The 19,309-nt window shown below is 44.3% G+C and overlaps 2 protein-coding genes across 6 annotated transcripts in view; both read right to left on the bottom strand.

Annotated features, from left to right (window-relative positions):
- PPIB (peptidylprolyl isomerase B) overlaps nt 1-3,474 on the bottom strand; it is a 5,867-nt gene extending 2,393 nt beyond the window's left edge. Inside the window, exons 1-3 of the mRNA XM_006920273.3 lie at nt 3,254-3,474; nt 2,410-2,523; nt 1,573-1,666 (exon numbers count right to left, since the gene is read on the bottom strand). Of these exons, the coding sequence (XP_006920335.1) occupies nt 1,573-1,666; nt 2,410-2,523; nt 3,254-3,388 (343 nt within the window). The 5' untranslated portion in view covers nt 3,389-3,474. The remainder of the gene's footprint in view (nt 1-1,572; nt 1,667-2,409; nt 2,524-3,253) is intronic.
- Nucleotides 3,475-5,574: 2,100 nt separating this feature from the next.
- Nucleotides 5,575-19,309, bottom strand: part of CSNK1G1 (casein kinase 1 gamma 1) — a 148,440-nt gene continuing 134,705 nt past the window's right edge. For 3 of the 5 annotated variants that reach the window (XM_006920271.3, XM_015596000.2, XM_015595999.2), the window contains 2 exons: nt 18,717-18,823; nt 5,575-11,536 (listed from right to left, as the gene is read on the bottom strand). In XM_006920271.3, the coding sequence (XP_006920333.1) occupies nt 11,482-11,536; nt 18,717-18,823 (162 nt within the window). In that variant the 3' untranslated portion in view covers nt 5,575-11,481. Of the gene's footprint in view, nt 11,537-18,716; nt 18,824-19,309 lie in introns of those variants that run through there. The other 2 variants (XR_003042649.1, XR_003042650.1) reach the window with 1 other exon arrangement.

Raw genomic sequence — 19,309 nt, 5'->3', positions numbered from 1 at the left:
GCATGCCAGAGAGATGCTGCGGGCATTTTACACTTAAAAACCCTACCTGATGAAGAAGGAGCTAATAACCATATTGTAAAGATGAAGAAACAGAGGTACTGCGAGGTTAAAGGTACCCTAGCTAGGAAGTGGTAAAGCTGGAATTTAAACTAAGGGGGGCCCTAGCTTTCAAATCTCTGCTCTTACCCAGTAGGCAGTCCTCTCCTGGGGTTCCAGCTCATATCGCCTTACCCAGGCACAGCTGCGCCAATCCCCTCACCAGTTGGCTTGCTCCTGCCTCCACATTCTGAATTCTGCTACCACCTTATTTTCCCTCAAACTCCTTTGTGATTGGGTCTTCCTCCCAGTCAAGTCTTCAGTGGATCCTCATTCCACGTAGGATAAAGCTACTGTGCTCTACTTCCATTCCCCAACCCCTATAGCAATGCCCAAGCTCCTACTCGAGAACAGAGCTGAGCTCATACCTTAAACCTGCCCCTTCTTTGCTCTTTGAATTCTCCCTAATCAGTACCCCACTCAAATATTTCCTTACCTTCATGAGGCCATTTACTGATCACCCTGGCCTGAAGTGATTCTTTTGCTTGTCAGCACTTTGACAATGGCTGACTTTACTCACCACGTACTAGGTACTTAACACTCAAGATCTTGCACGATCCTCACAGCACCCACAACTCTTACCACTCTTACTTTACACAAAAGGAAACAAGCTCAGAGGATTCACTTGCCTGAAATCACAAAGCAAGACAGTGGCAGACAAACTGGGTCACATCCAACTATCTGACTCCATGAATACAGCACTTTGGATTATGTCTGCTTTGTCCTTCTCCTCCACCGTGGCCACTAGTTACTACTTACGTCTTGTGTTGTTATGGAGTTTTCCTAGTGTTTTCTCTTAGTTCTTCCCACCTAGAGGACACAGCCTGAGTCCTAAAAGCTGTATTACAGCCAGTTTGTGAGTTATTAGGTATTGGAAGTGAAAGGGAGTTGCTGCCCCACTGATTTTTGCATCCCCAGCACCCACCACAGAGCCTGGGTGAGTTGCAGGTACAGTCTGAAGGAATAGCAGGCTATGCACCCAAGTATGGTGAGACCTATGGGTTAGTTCACCAGGGTATTTGTCTGCCTGCCCTATGTGTACAAGTAATGCAAAAGCAGGACTCAGTCAGCTCTTGCCAAATGGTCTGTGGTGGGAGACTGCCCAGGAAAGCAACTTCTCCCACCTTCACTGGGGCTTCCAAGGTTGCCCACACAGGCTTTTCATGTCTGACCGAATCACTTACCCACGTGTTTCACTTTGCTCCCCGCCCAAGATATTAAACGAAGCCACCAAGGCTTTAGGCCTCGATCAGCAGGTTTGCCAGCTGGGTGAGTTCCTCTTAAGTCCATCTGATCCCTTACTACTCCCTCTTCTTTGTACTCGGTTCCCTGTACTAAGGGTGCAGCTGGTCTCAGTGCAGGTGACAGGCCTGTCTCTGGAGCTGGGGAAGGGGCCTTATCTACACAACATAGTCTGGCCTTCTCGCACAGGAGGCTAAACTAACAGACCCCTCCCGCCCAGAACACCCAAGTTACCTCCAGTGCCGTCTCCCCGAGTGAAGTCTCCACCCTGGATCATGAAGTCCTTGATTACACGATGGAATTTGCTGTCTTTGTAGCCAAATCCTTTCTGGAAAAAGGTGAGGAAGTGGCATGAGGCACTGGGCAAACATTAAATAGGCCCTGCAGGAGCCCAACCCACAACTCCTGCCCACAGAGGAGGCATCGCTGCTGGCCAGTCACTGCTCAACGTGCTGCTGAGTGAGCAGCGCCCCAGGCCAGGCTGCGAGCACAGACCTAGGAAAGGCCAGACTGCATATTCCTCTGCCTTTATGCAATTCTCAGACTTTACATAATTCTACTTCACATAATGCCTCTGCCTTTCCCTCTCATTTTTTTCTAATCATAAGAACAAATGCAAGAAAACTGACCCCAAAAAAGGTTACTTGCTGACCCAACGGAAAGTTGAAATATAAACCTTCTTTAAATGGGGCACTCTTGTTTTCTTAAAACCTGGGAAACTCTGGACTTCTTACTCTTAAGAGAAAGCTGTGTGCAGAGGCCACAAACTATAGTTCCACAGATATGCTTTCTTTGGTTATTGCAATGTATTAAAAGATAAATTTTCTCAAAAAAAAAAAAAAAAAAAAGAAAGAAAGAAAAGAAGGAAAAGAAAGCATCCAGATTTCTGGATTCAGTATAAAAAACTCAAGATAAGATTAATACTGGGTCGCACTGAGAACAGGTCAGCAGTCAACTGGTACTCAGGTCTACTAATACAGATGGGCCATGTTCTGCAGTTCAGTTTGCTGCCAGCCCTACCTACGAACTTCACTTTATTTGAATTTGACCACCTCCGCTCTAATCACTTACCTCTCCTGTAGCTAAGGCCACGAAATTATCCACTGTTTTTGGAACAGTCTTTCCAAAGAGACCAATGACCACCCGGCCTATATCTTCATCTCCAATTCGCAAGTCGAAGTACACCTGAGGAAAAAGAGCATTTCAAGCTTAGCCTTTAAAGGGGCCTAAGTAGAGAAGGGAGGGCCCAGGAAGCTACCAAGGATGGGAGAGAAAACAGAGCCATATTTTAAGAGCAGTGTTTCTGTACCTCATTTTGGTGGCGACAAAAACCCTATGAGACTCTAATCGAAGTCCCAGGCCTGTTCCCCAGAAAACCTGTTTACACTTTCAGACTACAGAGTAACAACATTTGTTCTAAATAAATAATGAGCCTAGATCCTGGAAATTAACATAAAAAATACAAAAGGAGGAGAGCCTAGGCTTACTACCCAAGTTTAAAATATATTGCTCTGCTTGTACTTGGAAGTGGCTAAAATTTGACTCAAACAGAGAAAGGATTCACAATTTGGCAGACGTGATCTTTTACCATTCGCCCGCATTACGGGGTATCTGCAAATAAAGGTACTGAGACTGACAGCGCCAGCCCCAGCTGGGCATCCCAGGCGCCAACTTCTGGGTAAGGGCAGGGGTGTCGGGGAGAGTACGAGTCATTCTCTGGTCTGAATGGGCGAAGGCCGTCAAGGCGCCACGAGGCCGGAAGACGAGGGAGCGGCTGAGCCAAAGCGGAGGACGCCCAGGCCATAGCTCCGGGACCCTCAAATGCCTCCGACACCAGTGACCAGCTGCGCCGAGGCCAACCCCAGGCGGCGGAGGGCGGGCCTTGCCGGGTAGGTCTGGAGAGGGGAGGCCGGACCTTGACGGTGACTTTGGGCCCCTTCTTCTTCTCGTCGGCCGTAGAGGGTCCTGGCAACAGCAAAAAGAGGACAGAGCCCAAGACCAGGGCAGCGGCGAAGAGAACCTTCATGTTCCGCTCCGAGATGCGCAGCATCCACTGGGAAAGGCGAGCGGGGCTGGGGAAGCCGAAGGCCGGGAGAAGGTGGAGGCAAGGCGGCTTGGACACCGGCGCCGCCACCAGAGAGCCGCAGCGGGGGAGGCCGGGGTTCCTCCAGGCCTCCTAGGAGGAGGCGAGCCTCATTTCCCCCCTCTGGTTCGGCGCCGGATAGTAGGTTCCCACGGGAGGCGGAGCCCGGCTCGCTGACGGGGCGGGCCGAGACGCGGGCTCATGGGTGGCTGCCACGTTACAGCGGCCTCATGGGCTCCCGAGCTCGCCCACCCACAGGAAGAGGATCAGCGGAGGGCGGCGCCCCTTCAAAGAGAACCAGGATTGGCTTTCTGAAGAGACTACGAACCCCAGTATGCAGAGCGGCACATCCCGGGCCGGTTTGCTTTTGCGGAAGTGGAAATCTTTTGGCGGATACTTTGTTAGGAAGTCCGCGGTAGGGACAGAAGACTCTTGTGATTGTCCGTATTAGTCCATGTCACCACCAAATCGGGTTTAAGTGTGGTAGTTTCCAAACAATCAAGGCGCGTTTATGCTTACCCAGAGTACGACCTTATACAGCTCTTTGTACTTGGCTTGCAAAGCTTGATTCAAAACCCACTTCCTTTTTAACTTAGTACCTGTCACTTTATTGTTCATTTTTCTCTCCCTTCTCTAATCTTATTGTGCTTACCGCTGTATGAGTCAGTACACACTCCATTGCATACTCTGGTTCTCAGCTTTTTATACTTATTTTCCCAAGTTAACTACATATTTTCGTGAGCAACGCACTTATTTTGTATGCAGCTCCCCCAACACTGCCGCAGGGCTGAGTGCTCAAGAAATGCTGGTTGTGATGGTGTCACATTAGGCATAGAGGTGGGAAATAATATATACAACGGCCTGAGGTTTAGTCTCCCTGTTCTAGAAACCTTCAGGAAGGTCGATAGTCCTCAGATGCCCCCACAGCACTATTTCAGGTCTTCACACATACATGGTGTTCTAGTCTACAACATATATACTTAAGTTCTGGGAGCCTTACAAATCCCCCGAAATAAAAATTACATCTTTCCCAAACTTCGACCTATGACTTTATTAAACATCTTTACTTTTCAAAGATTAAAGTTATGTAAATTCCTGGTCTTCGCAGCCCAGATTGCAGGTAGGCATAGCTCCATTTCCATAGTTGAATTCTGCAGTTTGGTCTCTATTTGAGGTGCTGACCTGAGTTTGAGGTTATGCATGGCCACTGGCATTAACTTGTCCTTCCTTGCACTGAGATCACTGCAGACAAGCTGCAGAGCTTCAACAGACAGTTCTCTCACACAAGTGACATTTGCTTTTCTAATCCTCACACCTCAATCCAGACCACCTCTACTAGGTGGAGATTCTTCTAGATAAAACTGTTGCACTGACAAAGACGATCTTCCAATCTCCCTCCACTTAATTTTTTTGGTCAAGCCTCTTTCCTTGCTTACTGGTCTCACACTGCTCATAACCACTGAGAAAAATGTTTACCAAACTGTTTTCAAAGTAGCCTTCTCCACATAAAATGGCATAAAAGCAGCCTTCTTACCCAAACCCACCCCTTTTGAAAGAAAAAAAAAAAAAGCTTGATGAATAAAATGCTCTCAATGTGAAGTTTTTCTTTCATGATAACTGTAAACTTTTTCTACTTACTTACCTACCAGTGGCAAAAAAAAAAAAAAAAAAAAAATTAGGTAGTAATTGAGGAGTAACAGAAAAAATTGAACCAGCCAACCATGCCCGGATGGGCAGTTGTTTTTGTGGAAAATATATGCCCCTGTGATTTTGTATTACACATCACAGTTACATCTTTTGTCTGTATAGGTGTTCCTCATTAGTAAAGAATTATAAAGCTACTATTTCAAAGTTGTTCCACAGAGAAGATCTTAACTTCCTAATGTTCTACCACCTAAGAACCATAGGGATACTGGAACTAGTCTGTGAGTGTTGCATGTCCAAATTCTGCCAGGATTATTTAAAGTGACCCACAAGGCAAGGCAGGCGGCAATGTTCAGTGTTCAAAGGGATGAAGCAAGAATGCCAAGGTATCAAGCACTATTTTCATTTACTGGAGGATTGAATCACATCGAAGTTAGTCCTAGCCAGATTGTTAATTACAAATGAGCCAGGGGAGATTAAACCTGGACAAACCAACCAAACAAGCAAAATTAGCCAAGAAAAGTAAGACATTTTATTTTACATACAAAAAGGGTGCAAACTGAGTCCTTCCCTCCCCAAATTGGGGAAGAGGTATACTTAAAGATCACATTTGTGTTTTCCATGGTGCCCTAGGAAATGGACTACTCTGAGACAACGTATCAAGACCTATTTCCCATTTTCTCCAAAGAAGGATACTTCCTCTGCAGAGGAGTTTTTCCTACTGGTGTTACAAATCTCTCCTGGAGGAACCATTTCAAATACACTTGAAATTGACATTCATGTTTAAAAATACTACAAATTTCATTTTCACAGCTGAGCTTTGTGACCATTGCCAGGGTTTATGAAACAACATTACATCATCTAAAACAAAAGGTAAGAAAAAAAAGGATTGAACAATGATCAGACACCATCCACACATCAATTAAAACTGATTTCCACAGCTGATTTATATATTATCTAGTCTTAAAAAAATTGCAATCAACATCCCAACATCTTTTAAAAAGTACAATGGGCAAAGATTTAAGAAACAGACAAAATAATAATAAATTAGAGCATGTAATATATCCAATGAGGATTGATGGATCAACATTATTTTCTTTTGGGGGAGGTTGTAATATTTTTGGTTTCATCTCTATCTTTTCTGCTATTTACTCTTCTGCTTGATAAATGGGGCTCATTCCCAGAGCCAGCTTGCTGTGACACTAATTTGAGAAGCTCCCTTGTTACTTGTTTACTTCCTAGAATATTCAGGAACACATGGACCCAGCAGCCTGGGCTGGGTTTTTATGGAAGTGAAATGCACACAGATGAGCACACACATACTCACAGGCATACAAATGCATTCATACATACCCATCTGTAAATTTATTTCCCCCCGAAGAAATGGCTCATCTTTCCTGAGACACTGCTAACAGACTGATAAGCCTCTTAAAAAAGCTTCTGGTGCAGGGCTGGCCTGGGATTTGGTCTGGAGCTCATGAAGAGGAACACTGAAAATGTCTCACCTGCCCAGAAGGAGGGGACTTGTGGGGAAGAGGCAGTCAGGACAGCGGTCCCCTTGTGTTACTGGGACGACCGCACCACATCCCCATTTATTACCATGGATAACTCTCTGCTCTGAGACTTTGAAGGTGGTGATGGCACTGGAAAGATGATTGCAAGGAATAAAGAAAACAAAAGAAATTCTGTCCATAGAACTGAGATTTCTTTAAAACATCAAGTTTGGTAACCGAACTAGAAATATATGGAATACATGTTCACTTTTCCTTGGTAGGCTGATCCACAAATACTGGAGTGGACTTCCTGGTTGTTTTTTGAGGAAATATGTCAACTACTACTGTCTATATCCAGGGAACCTACTTACTATTTTGACTACAATGAAGAAACCTGTTCTTTTGCACTCAGTCACCTGCAAAAGTAGTTAGAGAAAACATGTTTTTAAGATTGCTTAAATGATCAAAGACTTCCAAGATTCCTTATTTGTGGCTAAAACACTGCTCAAAACTCTATAAACCCTTAGAAGGGCCATAGTTTCCTCTTTTTCTTAAACAAATACAAAATCATCGCCCCACCCCACCCCACCCCCCAAAAAAATAAAAACCCAAGGAAACAAAACCATAGGAATCCCGTTTTGATTCCTACTGACCCATCATTAAGACTGGGAGTCACTGTCAATCAACCTCTAGATGGGACTTTTCTGGAGCTGGCAAAAGCAAGAACTCCAGAGACAAGTGCCTGTTGTTCACTTGGCCAATCCAGATGGGTTACATAGTTATCCTGGAATTCATCTGCCTACCTTGGGTCACTGGTGGGGGTGGTGGCAGTGAACTGACAAAGGCAATGTTGGCTGTATGGCGCTGCCAACTTTCAATCTGAGAAACTGGCTCTAACATGGTGGCTCTGACACTGAAAATGCTGTCAGGGCAAGTCACTGGGAATGGAAAACTGGTTTAAATATGAAGATGGAAGAGGTGACCGAGACACAGGAGGCACGTGGGCTTGGGAGAGATGCATCAGAAGAAAGATCAAGTTCTTTTGAGAAGATGCTTTCTAGGCTGCCATGGAAGTACTTATTTTTGAAAAATGCAGGCCATGCTTGCTCACTGCGGAGGGGGAACAGGGTTCTATCTTTTGCATAAAAAAAGTTAAGGCTATGATCTTTAGTAACCACTCTGACATAACATTACCAGCACAGCATATCTAACATTAAAAGTGATTACTAACACTGATAATCAACACTGAATACGTACTACCAGTGTACATTTCCAGTGAATTAAGTCAGAAGTTACTTTAGAGGTAACAGACACCTCTTCTGGCTAATGGCAGGGGCTGTTTCTATGTACTTGGAGTTCACTGAGAAGTAACAGGTGTTCAACACTTTTACTGGAAACCTCAGTATCCTGCTGTCTCCTGTCGCCCCTATATTCTAAAATGAAATGGAGCTTTAACTGGAGGCCGACGTAGTCACCTGACTTGTACCTTCCTAGACATACCTCAAATAGCAGGAGAGTGTTAATTAAGGCAGTCATAAAAACACACTGGCTGCTGGCACACTCTGCCCACTCCTGCAGAACAGTCTGGAGTGAAATCACTGGGAAACACCAAGGTAGGCATAGCAAGTGATCAAACCTTATGTGCTTAGACTTCACAGACTCAAGTCATGCTCTGGTCACAAAGAAAAGACCTGTTATACCTTGGTGGATTCCTGTCCTGCTTGCTTCAATTTGCTCAGGATGTAATGCCTGAAGGTTTGCAGGGCTTGGGAGAACTCCTAATGGTATTGTTGTTGTTGTTTTTTTAATGAATAGATGCTGTTAATGCTTAATGCTAACTCAGAAACAACTGCATCAATCCCAAAGAAAAAGATCCCTAGGCATCATGGTTGTGAAATGGAGCGAGCTCAAAATCTACAGAGCAAGTGGATTTGGGTGAGTGGTGGGTGGAGGGAATACTCGACCCCAAGGACCTGGCTGAGGCACACAGCTAAGCAACTATAGCAACAGAGCTGAGGAGGGGGCCCTGATGTGTTGGCGGGGATGGAACTGATAGCCAAATTACTCCTTACGTACTCGTTTTTAATGTTAAAGAATCTCTCAGGGGTCTGGGACCACCCTGGAGTGCCAATGGCCCTGGAAGGATCACCATTACTCTGCATGCCAGATGGACCTGGGGCTTGTCACCTTTGAAAATCAAATAACTGGTAAGAGATTTGGGGAGGCAGTGAGGGAAAACTGCATTAAGGAGGACCCCCCTCACCCCCCCGCAAAAAAAAAAAAAAAAACTGCTCAGGTTCAAACCCTCAAGAGCTAGCCTTTAAAAAATTTTAAGATCTAAAAAGAGTCACAAACCCAGCTGCAAGGAGGCTTGCCCTGCAGCCAAGCTGGTCACTGCCTTTGCTTTTTTGTGGAAGCGGGGGGTGGGGAGGCACTTAGTGGGGTATGGAGTGCCAAGAGGCCCCAGACTCTGCCACCATTTCCCCTTGCCCTCCCTTGAGAGGCAAGACTTTTTCTATACAGGGATGAGGAAGTAAACATTTCTATACAGGAAGTTAGAGTTATCCCCAAACCAACTTAGAAACTACGTAAGTTTCAGTGATTATGCCTTAACCACTAGGCAATGTCAAGGAAACAAATACCAATATTCGAAATCCTCGTGGGGAAGGGGTGTGACACTGCATCTCCCAGCCACTCGGTTTTGTGTACAAGAAAGTTTCTTTTAAAGAAATGGAAGATTATAATCTTTACAAAAAGTAAGCAAGTTCAAAGCCAATGAAGTGGTATTTCCTAGCCAAAAACTGATGGAACAGGTGAAGTGCAGTAACTGTTTCATGCTACTGCTGCTATTTCTGCTCCATGTAAGATATACCAAGGGACTTGTCAGGAAATGCCAACTACCAGAAAGTATCCTCACACCCTCCAGTCCAGAATACAACCCTATACCTCGAGTCAGGGGCCATGATTTCCGTGTTCGTTCCCAAAACCACCAGACTAAGTCACCAGCCATTGCCCTCCACGGTTATCTGTACTCCCAGATACAGGACCTCATTCCCTAATGTAAATAATCCTTTCTCCTCTATCACTTCTGGAATGAGAGGTCACTGTTTGTTAGCCACTGAACTCAAATGAAAATCGAGCACAATAAGATTAATTCCATACATTAATAACTTTTTAAGCAGTGAATGCGGAACCAAGACCCTTCATGGTAGTATGCTGTGCGACTACACCATGCGTAGGGGGAGGCGGAGAGTGTACTGGGGAGAACGTGCTCTGGACGCACGGCCACCTTATCTGGAAAAAGTCTATGTCCAACTGAGAAGATAATCTCAGAGCTTTCTTTCATTTCATTCTCCTTTCCCCTGGAATTTTCCAGCACCAACCAATCTCACCCTCCTGTTCACTACAGCCCCATGTTCTAAGTCCTAAGCCTGCCGCTGTGGACCTGCTGGGAAAAAATTCGCAAGTGTTGGTTTCAGATAAGGCAGGCCAGCCCAAATGCTATAACTCAAGTATTGGGGCAGAAAGTACACACCAATTTTATTTCCTGGCCCTATGATGCCGAGTTCTGAGGTTCCTTTGGCAGTTGAAAGGCGAGTTCACTTTCCTCCTCTTTTTGTCCACTAGTGGCAATATGGTGGTGGCTGTTTCATCACTAATTTTGTCCCCCAAGTCACTAAGGAAGTCACATGGCTATCTATTTGAAAGTCCCTGGCAGTGGAGGAAACGGATGTTTCGGATTTTTTTTTTTTTTTCGTTTAGTATCTCCTTCTCTGGGATGAACTGTCTCCTGGTTACAGTCTGACTGGCTCATCCCATGTGCTGGAGAGCTGGGTTGTCCAAACTCCAGGTTGATGAGGTCAAGAGGCTCTGGTAAGGACATTCTTCAGTAGCTGAGAAGATGAATGAAAATTCAAGTATGTTTCCTTGCCAACCTGAGTGTTCACTCAGAATGACACAGAGTTTGGCTTCTTCTCTTCTGGGTGCTGCAGATGCAACTCTCTCCATTGAGAATGTCCTCTGGACCCATGTTCTCTGAATGGCTTGGCTGGCCCCATCCCCCTCAAACAGAAAAAAAGTAAAACTCCCAATATAACCAGACACAATATGCATCTGCCATGTTTTTTGTTAAAAAACAAAAACAAAAACAAAAAACTAAAAGTGCAATAAAGTCAGTTTTTTCCTTTGCTCAGAACAATCTGCATTGTCCTACTACTGACTGAAGAGCAGGGTTTGCTTGTCAAGAAAGCTAAGAATGCCAACACACGGGGACAGTAGGCTGCAGATTGCTTACAGTTTGTGTCCTACAGTATTAACTTCACAGGAGGGAGGGAGGGAATAACCTGCACCCCGTGACCAGCTGGGGATGGAGGCTGTGCAGGTACAGAGGAAGAGGGAGCCATACTGCCAGATAACGTCTGGTAGGTGGAGAAGATTCTTCTCTAGCTCGGGCCTGCCACCTTCCTCCTACTTCCTTGGCCGCACCCCGAGCCTCTTGAGCTCCTTCAGCAAACAAAGCCTTCACCTCACTAGCTTTTATGCTGGAGAGGACTGAGGGTGGGGCAAGAACCAGGAGTAAACTAAAGGGAGGGAAGAAAATAGTAGTCCTTGAGTTTTTGTGAATGACACCTTCACTGTAAACAATAGGAAGGAGAGTCAACCAGGTAGCCCCAAGGGCAAGCAGTAGAGGAGCAACAGCTCTGGGACCTGCTCAGAGCTGCAGGCAGGTGGGGATAGCCACTGACCCACTCACTGGGCCCTGGCTGCCCACACTGGCTCCTTCTGGGGGCATCTGTTTTCTTCTTTTTGGTTTGGATCTCCACCCTCCCCCACAGAGGAGTCCTTTCCAATGAGAAATGGCAGGAGCTGCAGGTGCAATTGAGTCAGAGTCCCCAGGGCCTGAGGACTCCTGGGAGGCACTGGTCACTTGTGGCGCTGAGCAGTCTTCTTCCTTTTCCTCTTAAAGAAACAGCAGCACCTGGAGCACAAGAACACTGCAAGTCAGTGGGAGAGGCCTGCAGCTTCCAACAGACTTCCGCCTGCTTTTGCTCACTGCAGGGGGTAGAATTTTCCCCTGGCACCCACCACAGGGCCACCCACCATCTACAGTGCACGAACTGGAGGCAGTGGGAAGTGTCTGCCAGGAAAGCTAAGAGAAATAGCTGCTTCATTTCAATCTGCAGCTACCAAACCCAATTATCAAAATGCTGCAGGCTAGACAGCACGGGGGCAAGCATTTTTGGATGATGAAGAAGGCTTACTTCCTATTCTAACACCCAACCCAGATGCGTCACCGTTATCTGGAACCAAAGCTGGGGGTCTTCAGGGATGCATTATGAATAGCCCGCACTGTCTGCCCCCTGACACAGAAGGCAACATTATTTAATGTATCTTTAGTTGTCAGTGGGTATGGAGGCTAAACTAAGGCAAACAAACCCCATGAAAAATATGATGTTTGGAACTCTAGGAGGACCTCATGATGCTACCGATGAAGGATTAAGGTCTCTCTATCCCCGACTCTCATCCAGCTACCTGGAGCAGGCAGGAGAGGCCCCGAATCTTAAAAAGAACTTTGAGGCCAGATCTCCTGACTGAAATCAGCACAGCTTACTTTTCATTTGGAGAGGATCAATGCCACAGCCCAGGAGCTGAGCACCAGAAGGCTCTGGTGGCAGGGTCCTTCTCAGCTTAGCTTCCTGACACTGCTACTGCTGGGTTACAGGACTGACCCTGTTTTGGGTGGCAGCTGGGGCCTGCTCCCTTCATGAGCCCTCCAAATGCTGCCTCCTGGGCGACAGCCACACGTCTGGCACATCCCTAAGCCTGAGTAACCCCTCCTTACTCTTGCCTTTGGAATAGAAAACACCTCTTCTCAAACAGTGACTAGTCCAGAAGGCGGTGATGAAGCCTGTGGCATGGCTGATGCAAAGGATATGTCTTTTCCAGGGAGATGACACATGGGAAATGAGAATGTGAGGGGCAGAAGATGGTGGATGAGTCGAAAATGCCAGGTGATGGAAGGGAGTAAAGCTGGAAATACAGCTCAGATTCGCTGGACCCTTGAAAGAAAAGCTTTTCTGAGAACACTATCTTTGGGGTCTCTTACCCAATCCTTCCAGGTTTGATGCCAGGAAAATTCATATGGAAATAAAGAACTATTGCTTACTTCCTATACCCTTAAGTTCTCCACTGTGGTTAAGATTCTCCTCGTCAGATCCCTTGGTATTCCTACACTCATAATGGATTAGTTATTAAAAATTTAAAGGAAGTTTCTTAGAAAAAATAGACACAGAGACAATGACGGCTCTAATCATATCTGAACGAATCAAACATGGAGATTTTGGAAACAGGAGATTCTTAAGAGAGTTTAAGGATTTTCTAACTGTATCAATGACATTTGTGAAGTACTACTAATAGGTGTGAATACAGTTACTAAACAAAGTGTCATGTGTATATGAAGACTGAATACATTCTTTTTTTCTTTTTGCAGCAATTTATCCGAGAATGGCTTTTTAAAAAATAGCAAAAACAGCATACCAAATATTTAGACAATTTTCTCAGCTTTTTAAAAAAATATTCTTTTAAATAAAAATGACCAACACTTTCAATTCTTTAAATCAATCCTCAACGGAATCCCTGGAGAAGGATTTAAGAAAAAAAAAAAAGTCTTTTTATATACACATGCTTTAGAAAACAGACATTTTCCAAGTTGAATGTCCCGAAATTAATATTAAACAAGGCAAATATAATCTCATGGGAGCAACGATATTTCAATAGTTACCTGCTGACCATGACTTTCAGAGAGATCACTAATATTAAAGCCAATTTCTACTCTTAACTGTTTTCAGAGGAGCTAAGACAATGATTTTTGTATTTTTAAGAGCAATATAAAAAAGTATGAAATACTGTTTTAGTCCATTTCAAATGACACAACTCTTCTTTTACCTCCTCCAAGGCAAGTCATAAGAATTAACATCTGCTTACAAGAATATCATAACCTGACATGCAATGCTGAATTCACCTGACTGGAGGAGAGTATGAGCTGTGGCTTACAGCCCTAGGTTAATTTTTGCTGGTTACTGTAGTTAAAGCTTCAGCAGTAGCAGAAACTTTTAATAATTCTACCCACAAGGAAACAGAATCCACAATCTGCTCTTTGACTCTTTGGTTTCCATGGTGACTACCAGCAACAGGACCTGTTAAACCTGGTCAAACCCGGACTAGCCACTGATTGACTTCATACTGATATCTTAATATCAGAAGAGAATGAAGGCACGTGATGGACCCTTCTTGTGTCTTAGGCTTCCTTCCGATTGATTCTTTGATTGGATGACCAGAAGTTCTTAACATGCTGGACTGAAAAATTAATCTAGTCTCCCTACTCACAAGCCACGAAGTGTTCTTCTCCCAGGCCTCTGAGCCATTTATTTCTTTTCCACACTGCTCTCTTACTATGGCCTGGCTCTCTCCCCGCAGCTATTCTTTGCTATCCTTCTCTTCTTTGCTGTACTTGTACATTCTTCCCTTGCTCTAATACCTGGCTCAAGTCCCACGGTATCCATGCAGTCTTCCTTGAGCATCCTATCCACAGTGATCTCTCAAGGGACAATGACATAAGTGTCCTGGAGAACTACTTGTCTTTTCAAATATGTATATCTTATCTCTCCAGCGAGATGGTACCTAAGCTCTTTGAGGAAGAGAAGGCCTTGGGACCTCCTAGAGTTCCAAGCACTGAGTTGGATGAGCACACAGTGAACCTTGAATTTGCAGTCAGGATCATATAACTGACATCTCACAGGAAAAAATAGACCATACAAGGTCAGGTTACACAGACACATGTTTGCTAAACAAATAGGCCCAATGTATTCCTCAATACTACAAAACTACAAATTCTAACTGCATAAAATTCAATTGTTAACTTCAATACATTCCTGTCCTTGGGGAAACCCTGTAGGCATCCTGACTTAGGGTTCAGAAACCAGTGCTCAACCCAAATCACTGAAGACAAATAGAAACAAGGTAGTTATAGACTCCAGCAGGCTGTTATCACCACACAAAATATGATCTCATGCATGCAGATAACATGAGAGAGTTAACAATTCCAGACTGCAATAGACCAACTAGTTCAGGAGCACCTGGAAGGTCATAGGCAGTGTCCAAGAAGAGAGCTGGGGAAGGGGTTCTGTCTTATAGCAAGAATGTACCTCACCAAATGTGGATTTTTTAGGCCTTCCCCTACTACATACTTCATGTTGTTCCTAAGAATGCATTCAAGGAACCTGAAAGAGAGGCTCCAATCTCATTGGCCAAGTCAGCCCTTGGCCCACTGTATTCTCTTACAGGAAGTGGAAAAAAAAAGTCAATAAACGGAAACAAACAAACCCAACAACAACAACGAAAAACCAAACAACATGTTCAACTCTCCCACAAGAAAGAGCTATCTTTTTTTGAGACTCATATTCTACAGATGGAGGAACGAGCTGAATCGAAAAGAAAAGTCACAGGTTTTTCCAAAGCAGCTGATTTCTAGGTTAGAGACCCAGCTGCAGAATGTGAGACTATCTGGTAACAACTATCTTTGAGGTTCTGAAGAATAATCTAAACAATTCGTACAGTAATTTTGTCCTAGCCCTGTCCCTCTCTACTTGATAACATCTGGTCATATTAATTTGGGAAAAAATTCACTCAGCTAAAAACAGATAATTTTGGATATTGTGGGATAGTATTTTGACAGGAGGAGGCAGCGATGAGGCGGGTTTGAAAAGAAAGAAGGAACAGATTAATTCCTAGGTACAGGCCTGCCCCATCCCCACCTTGTGGATCTAGTTTCCCAGTCTGGGTGGTTATGGCACAAGGTGGTATATGAAAGCCATTCAGTGTTCCTAAGGCATTTTGTTTGGCTTTGCCAATCCCAGCCTAGTCTGGTCCGCTCCCCTAGCATGTGGACTGGAGAGAGGGACTCACCACATGTTGAGCATTTTCAGGCAGCTACAGAGTGTGTAAAGAGAAAAACACAGAAAGGAAAAGAGAGAGAAAGAGAGAGATATTAGTCCACAGAGGTGAGATGGAAGCGACTCCCTGTGAGCCATGCAAACATGCAGAATGTTGTGTCTGTGTTTACTTTCTTCCTCTGTCAAGGTAGGGTGAGTAGGCACTGGCCACTTGGTCCCCACACTAAAGTGGAAGGGGCAGGCACCTGATAGAAGTATCAAGGTGGGAGCTGGATCTCAGTGAGGGGTAAGGCAAAACAGAAAGAAAGTTGGGGGGTGCGCCAGGGTGGGCTTTCCTGGGCACCATCCAGGAAGGTAGCAGGAGAAAGAGTAAATGATCCTGCCTGAAAGAATTCAGTCAAGTACCAAAGCCCAGCCATTTTGGTCCCCACATGAAATCTTACTGTGCATTTTGTTAAGCTACCCTTCACTAGAGAAGTCCCTAGCCTTTCTATAAATCCAACCTGCCTGACCAAAGCAGCCAGCAGTTAGCTCTTCCTCTAAAGGAGGAAAAACAGGCTTGACTCAGAGAGAGGAGGATCACTGCTCTGGATTTACGGCCTAAATCCATTCTTGTTAATTTTCAGGGGAAATGAGGTCCACATTTGCTCATTTATAGCTAAAGTCAATGGATAACTGAAAATTCTTGCTCCTCCCAAACAAAAGTCAACCAAAAAGCTGCTCTGCCTCACTATTCTTCCAACCATACTCAAATAAGGACATTGTCCTGTAGCTAGAGAAAAAGTGAAGTTAGATATTCATTTTGTGTAGAACAAAAATCAAGACCCTATTATTTCTCTCCTCCTTTACACAAAACATACTGGTTGAGGAACCCAAAAGTGAAAGATTAGAAGTGACGGTTTCACACAGTCTCCCCAGTATCCTAGCTGAATCTTAATATAGGCAACAACTCCCTTTTTCTCACAAGCAGACTGCAAGGGCAAATGGCATCACAGCCACATGCAACGAAGCGTTGTTTGGGATGTCTTGTGCTTCTCTAGCTGTGACTTCTTCCCACGAAAATGATCAAGCAGGTAGACACATGGCTCTGCCTTACTCTCTTCCATACAAGCAGAAGGCCAAGAAGAAAAACAAATGACTGTGCTCTAACAGTTTCCTGGGCAAGACGGATTGGTGGCTCGCGAAATCACTAGGCAATCAGCACACAAAATGCTCTAAGCTATAAGCTTTTGGATGACATCTGGTCAAATACAATTGCTCCCCTTTAGTTTCTACATCTTTAAGAAGGCCCAAACCAGGAACTGGTGGCCAAGAGGCAGAGTGATCCCTTTTTGCTAAATGGAGAGACTTTAAACTCTCTTTACATTCTAGAGTTTAGATTATACCAGGACAGAATACACCAGATTAAAATTTTTGTGAATGGCCCCCTATCTTACACACAGGACACAAACATCACACTCACATACACGATTACTGTGCACATTTACCAAAATGAAATGAGATGAATGGGTTTAAAAGATAAACGTGTATAGGGCATATTATAAGATTAAAGCCCATTCAATCTTGGTATTCAAAGCATTAAAATTATTAAGACCAGAGCTGAACTTCTAGCCTTCAAAGTAATAGCCATGATGGTGAATTAGGAGTGAGGTGGGGTGAAAATGGGTAATAGCCACCTTTCAAGCCCAGACAATGTTTGGATCAGACCACACCTAGTGCAGTGGTTCCCAACTCTGGCTATACATTCGAATCACCTAAACTTTACAAATTCTTGAAGCTCAGACCATATCCCAGATAAATTAAATCAGAAGCTCTGGGGCCAAGATTCAGAAATTTGTATTTATAACAAGCCCCAGATGACTCCAAAGTGGAGATAAGCTCAAGAACCAATAGGAAAGGAGTACATCGTTTATTTGGGAGAATAAAAACTCCCCCTGCCCTCCTTATATATTAGCGCCTTATATAAATAGGGAGAGGAGCATCTAAAGCCACCTACAGTCAGCAGGGATGCAACAGGACAGAGTCCAAGTCACCCTCAGTTGCTTTTTATCTAATGGGTCAGAATCCTCAAGTTCTGGCTTTCTAAGGAAAGGACCTCTTGAAAGCAAAGTGAGCCCATCAGAGATATGGGCAGCAGAGGGAAAATCATGCAAAGTGTATCTGGAAGGAAGAAGAATGCAGGTTTTGTTTGGCTTTTTACCACCTTATTATCAAGAGGTATAAGCTTGTTCTGGCTTGCATTTAGGTTATTTGGGGGCTCAAGAGACCACTTAGGAGAGAGTATCACTATAAATATGTTGCCTGCTTCTGAGAACAGGGTGCTGGGTTAGCCTGAATGTTTTCAGTTTATAAGAAAAATATCCATGTCAGGCTTGGCAACAGTTACTGATTTGTAAAGGACTTCTCTCTCCCTACTTCCTGTGTTCTTGTAGGTTAAATCTGGATCTGAATTTGGGATGGGGAAAAAAGGGAAAGAAGTATGGAAATGCTGCTTTTACAGTAAAATCAGCAGTTATTTCACCTTCTACGCCATATTCTAAGAGTTTAAACACAGACCATGCAGAGAGCACCAAGGGGCCAGTGGTATGAACAGGGCAAGACATTCACATGCAAGAGAAGCAAAAAAGTGAGTGAGATGACCTCCTTACCCTCTTGGGATTAGTGTAGTTTCCTTTCCTTCCCAAGACCCTTTCACTAATAGGTGCAGAGATTCTTCTTGCCTGACTTATCTGAGTCTCTGAATCCAGAATCATTTAAGTGAGAACAAAATGGCGCTGAAACCCTGGCTTCAGGACTATGTGGAGAGTGGTTAGTCAAGAACCAGAAACTTAATGCTGTTTAGCATAGCCCATGGTTGAAATAAGCAGGTTCTTCTCTGAGTCCCACAGGAAGCAAGAGGCTCTAGAGCCCCAAGAGGCTCATGACAAATATGTATTGTAGGTATTTTATCTATCGTGATTCTTTTCGGTCACTATGTCTTTTTGCCTCATGTGGACTAGAAAAATGATCGTCTTCCCAGAAATCACAGCTGAAGAAGGGTAGCAGCAGCCTTATGGTACCATGCAAAAAATAAAATGGTCAGAAGAAGAAAGCTGTGGACACAAGCATGAGGAATTCAGTCTGAGATGAGCAGCACACAGAGGGGAAGAGACGGAGAAAAGATTTTTCAACCTATGACTCAAGAATCCCCTTGAAAGATGAACGTACTTAGCTTCCTCCACTACCTCCACCTCGGCGTGAGCAGTGATGGGTGCATTGGAGTGGGCTCCCGTGGGGTCATCGACATTCAGCTCTCCATTGGTTGAACTCACCACCTGAAACAGAAAGGCAGAGTGTGACAGACACCCTGGCAAGAGGAGCCTCCTGCCGGCGCCAGAGAGGATCACTAAGGGATATCTGGTCTCTATGTTAGTTACTAGCTAGGCAGTGTATGGAATGTTTGTTTTCCTGGGTTAAGGGGCCCATCGTCTTAGTTTAGGGATGGTTCCCAGATCCTATCATGTGAGAACACAAAATTCAATGATGTAATCATATAATAACAACTTTCATACTGAACACCTCTACTGTGTCAGGCACTCTGCTACACTGTGTGTGTGTAAATTTAATCCTCACAAAAATCCTATGAAATATGTCATATTACTCTTAAATCTACCTTTCTTACTTTATTATGCTATAATTATAAAAAGACTCAGGGGTGATATTAAAAAAAATTCTAAAAAGAAAATCAATAGTGGGCATCAGAAACTATAAGCAATCACACTTTCCTTCAAAAATTTCTTCATGGCTTTGATCATTGGTTT

This window comes from Pteropus alecto, unplaced genomic scaffold (assembly GCF_000325575.1).
Source record: "Pteropus alecto unplaced genomic scaffold, ASM32557v1 scaffold86, whole genome shotgun sequence".
Taxonomy (NCBI): Eukaryota; Metazoa; Chordata; class Mammalia; order Chiroptera; family Pteropodidae; genus Pteropus; species Pteropus alecto.
Note: the sequence above shows the minus strand (reverse complement) of the source record. Positions and strands in the feature narration are given on the sequence as shown.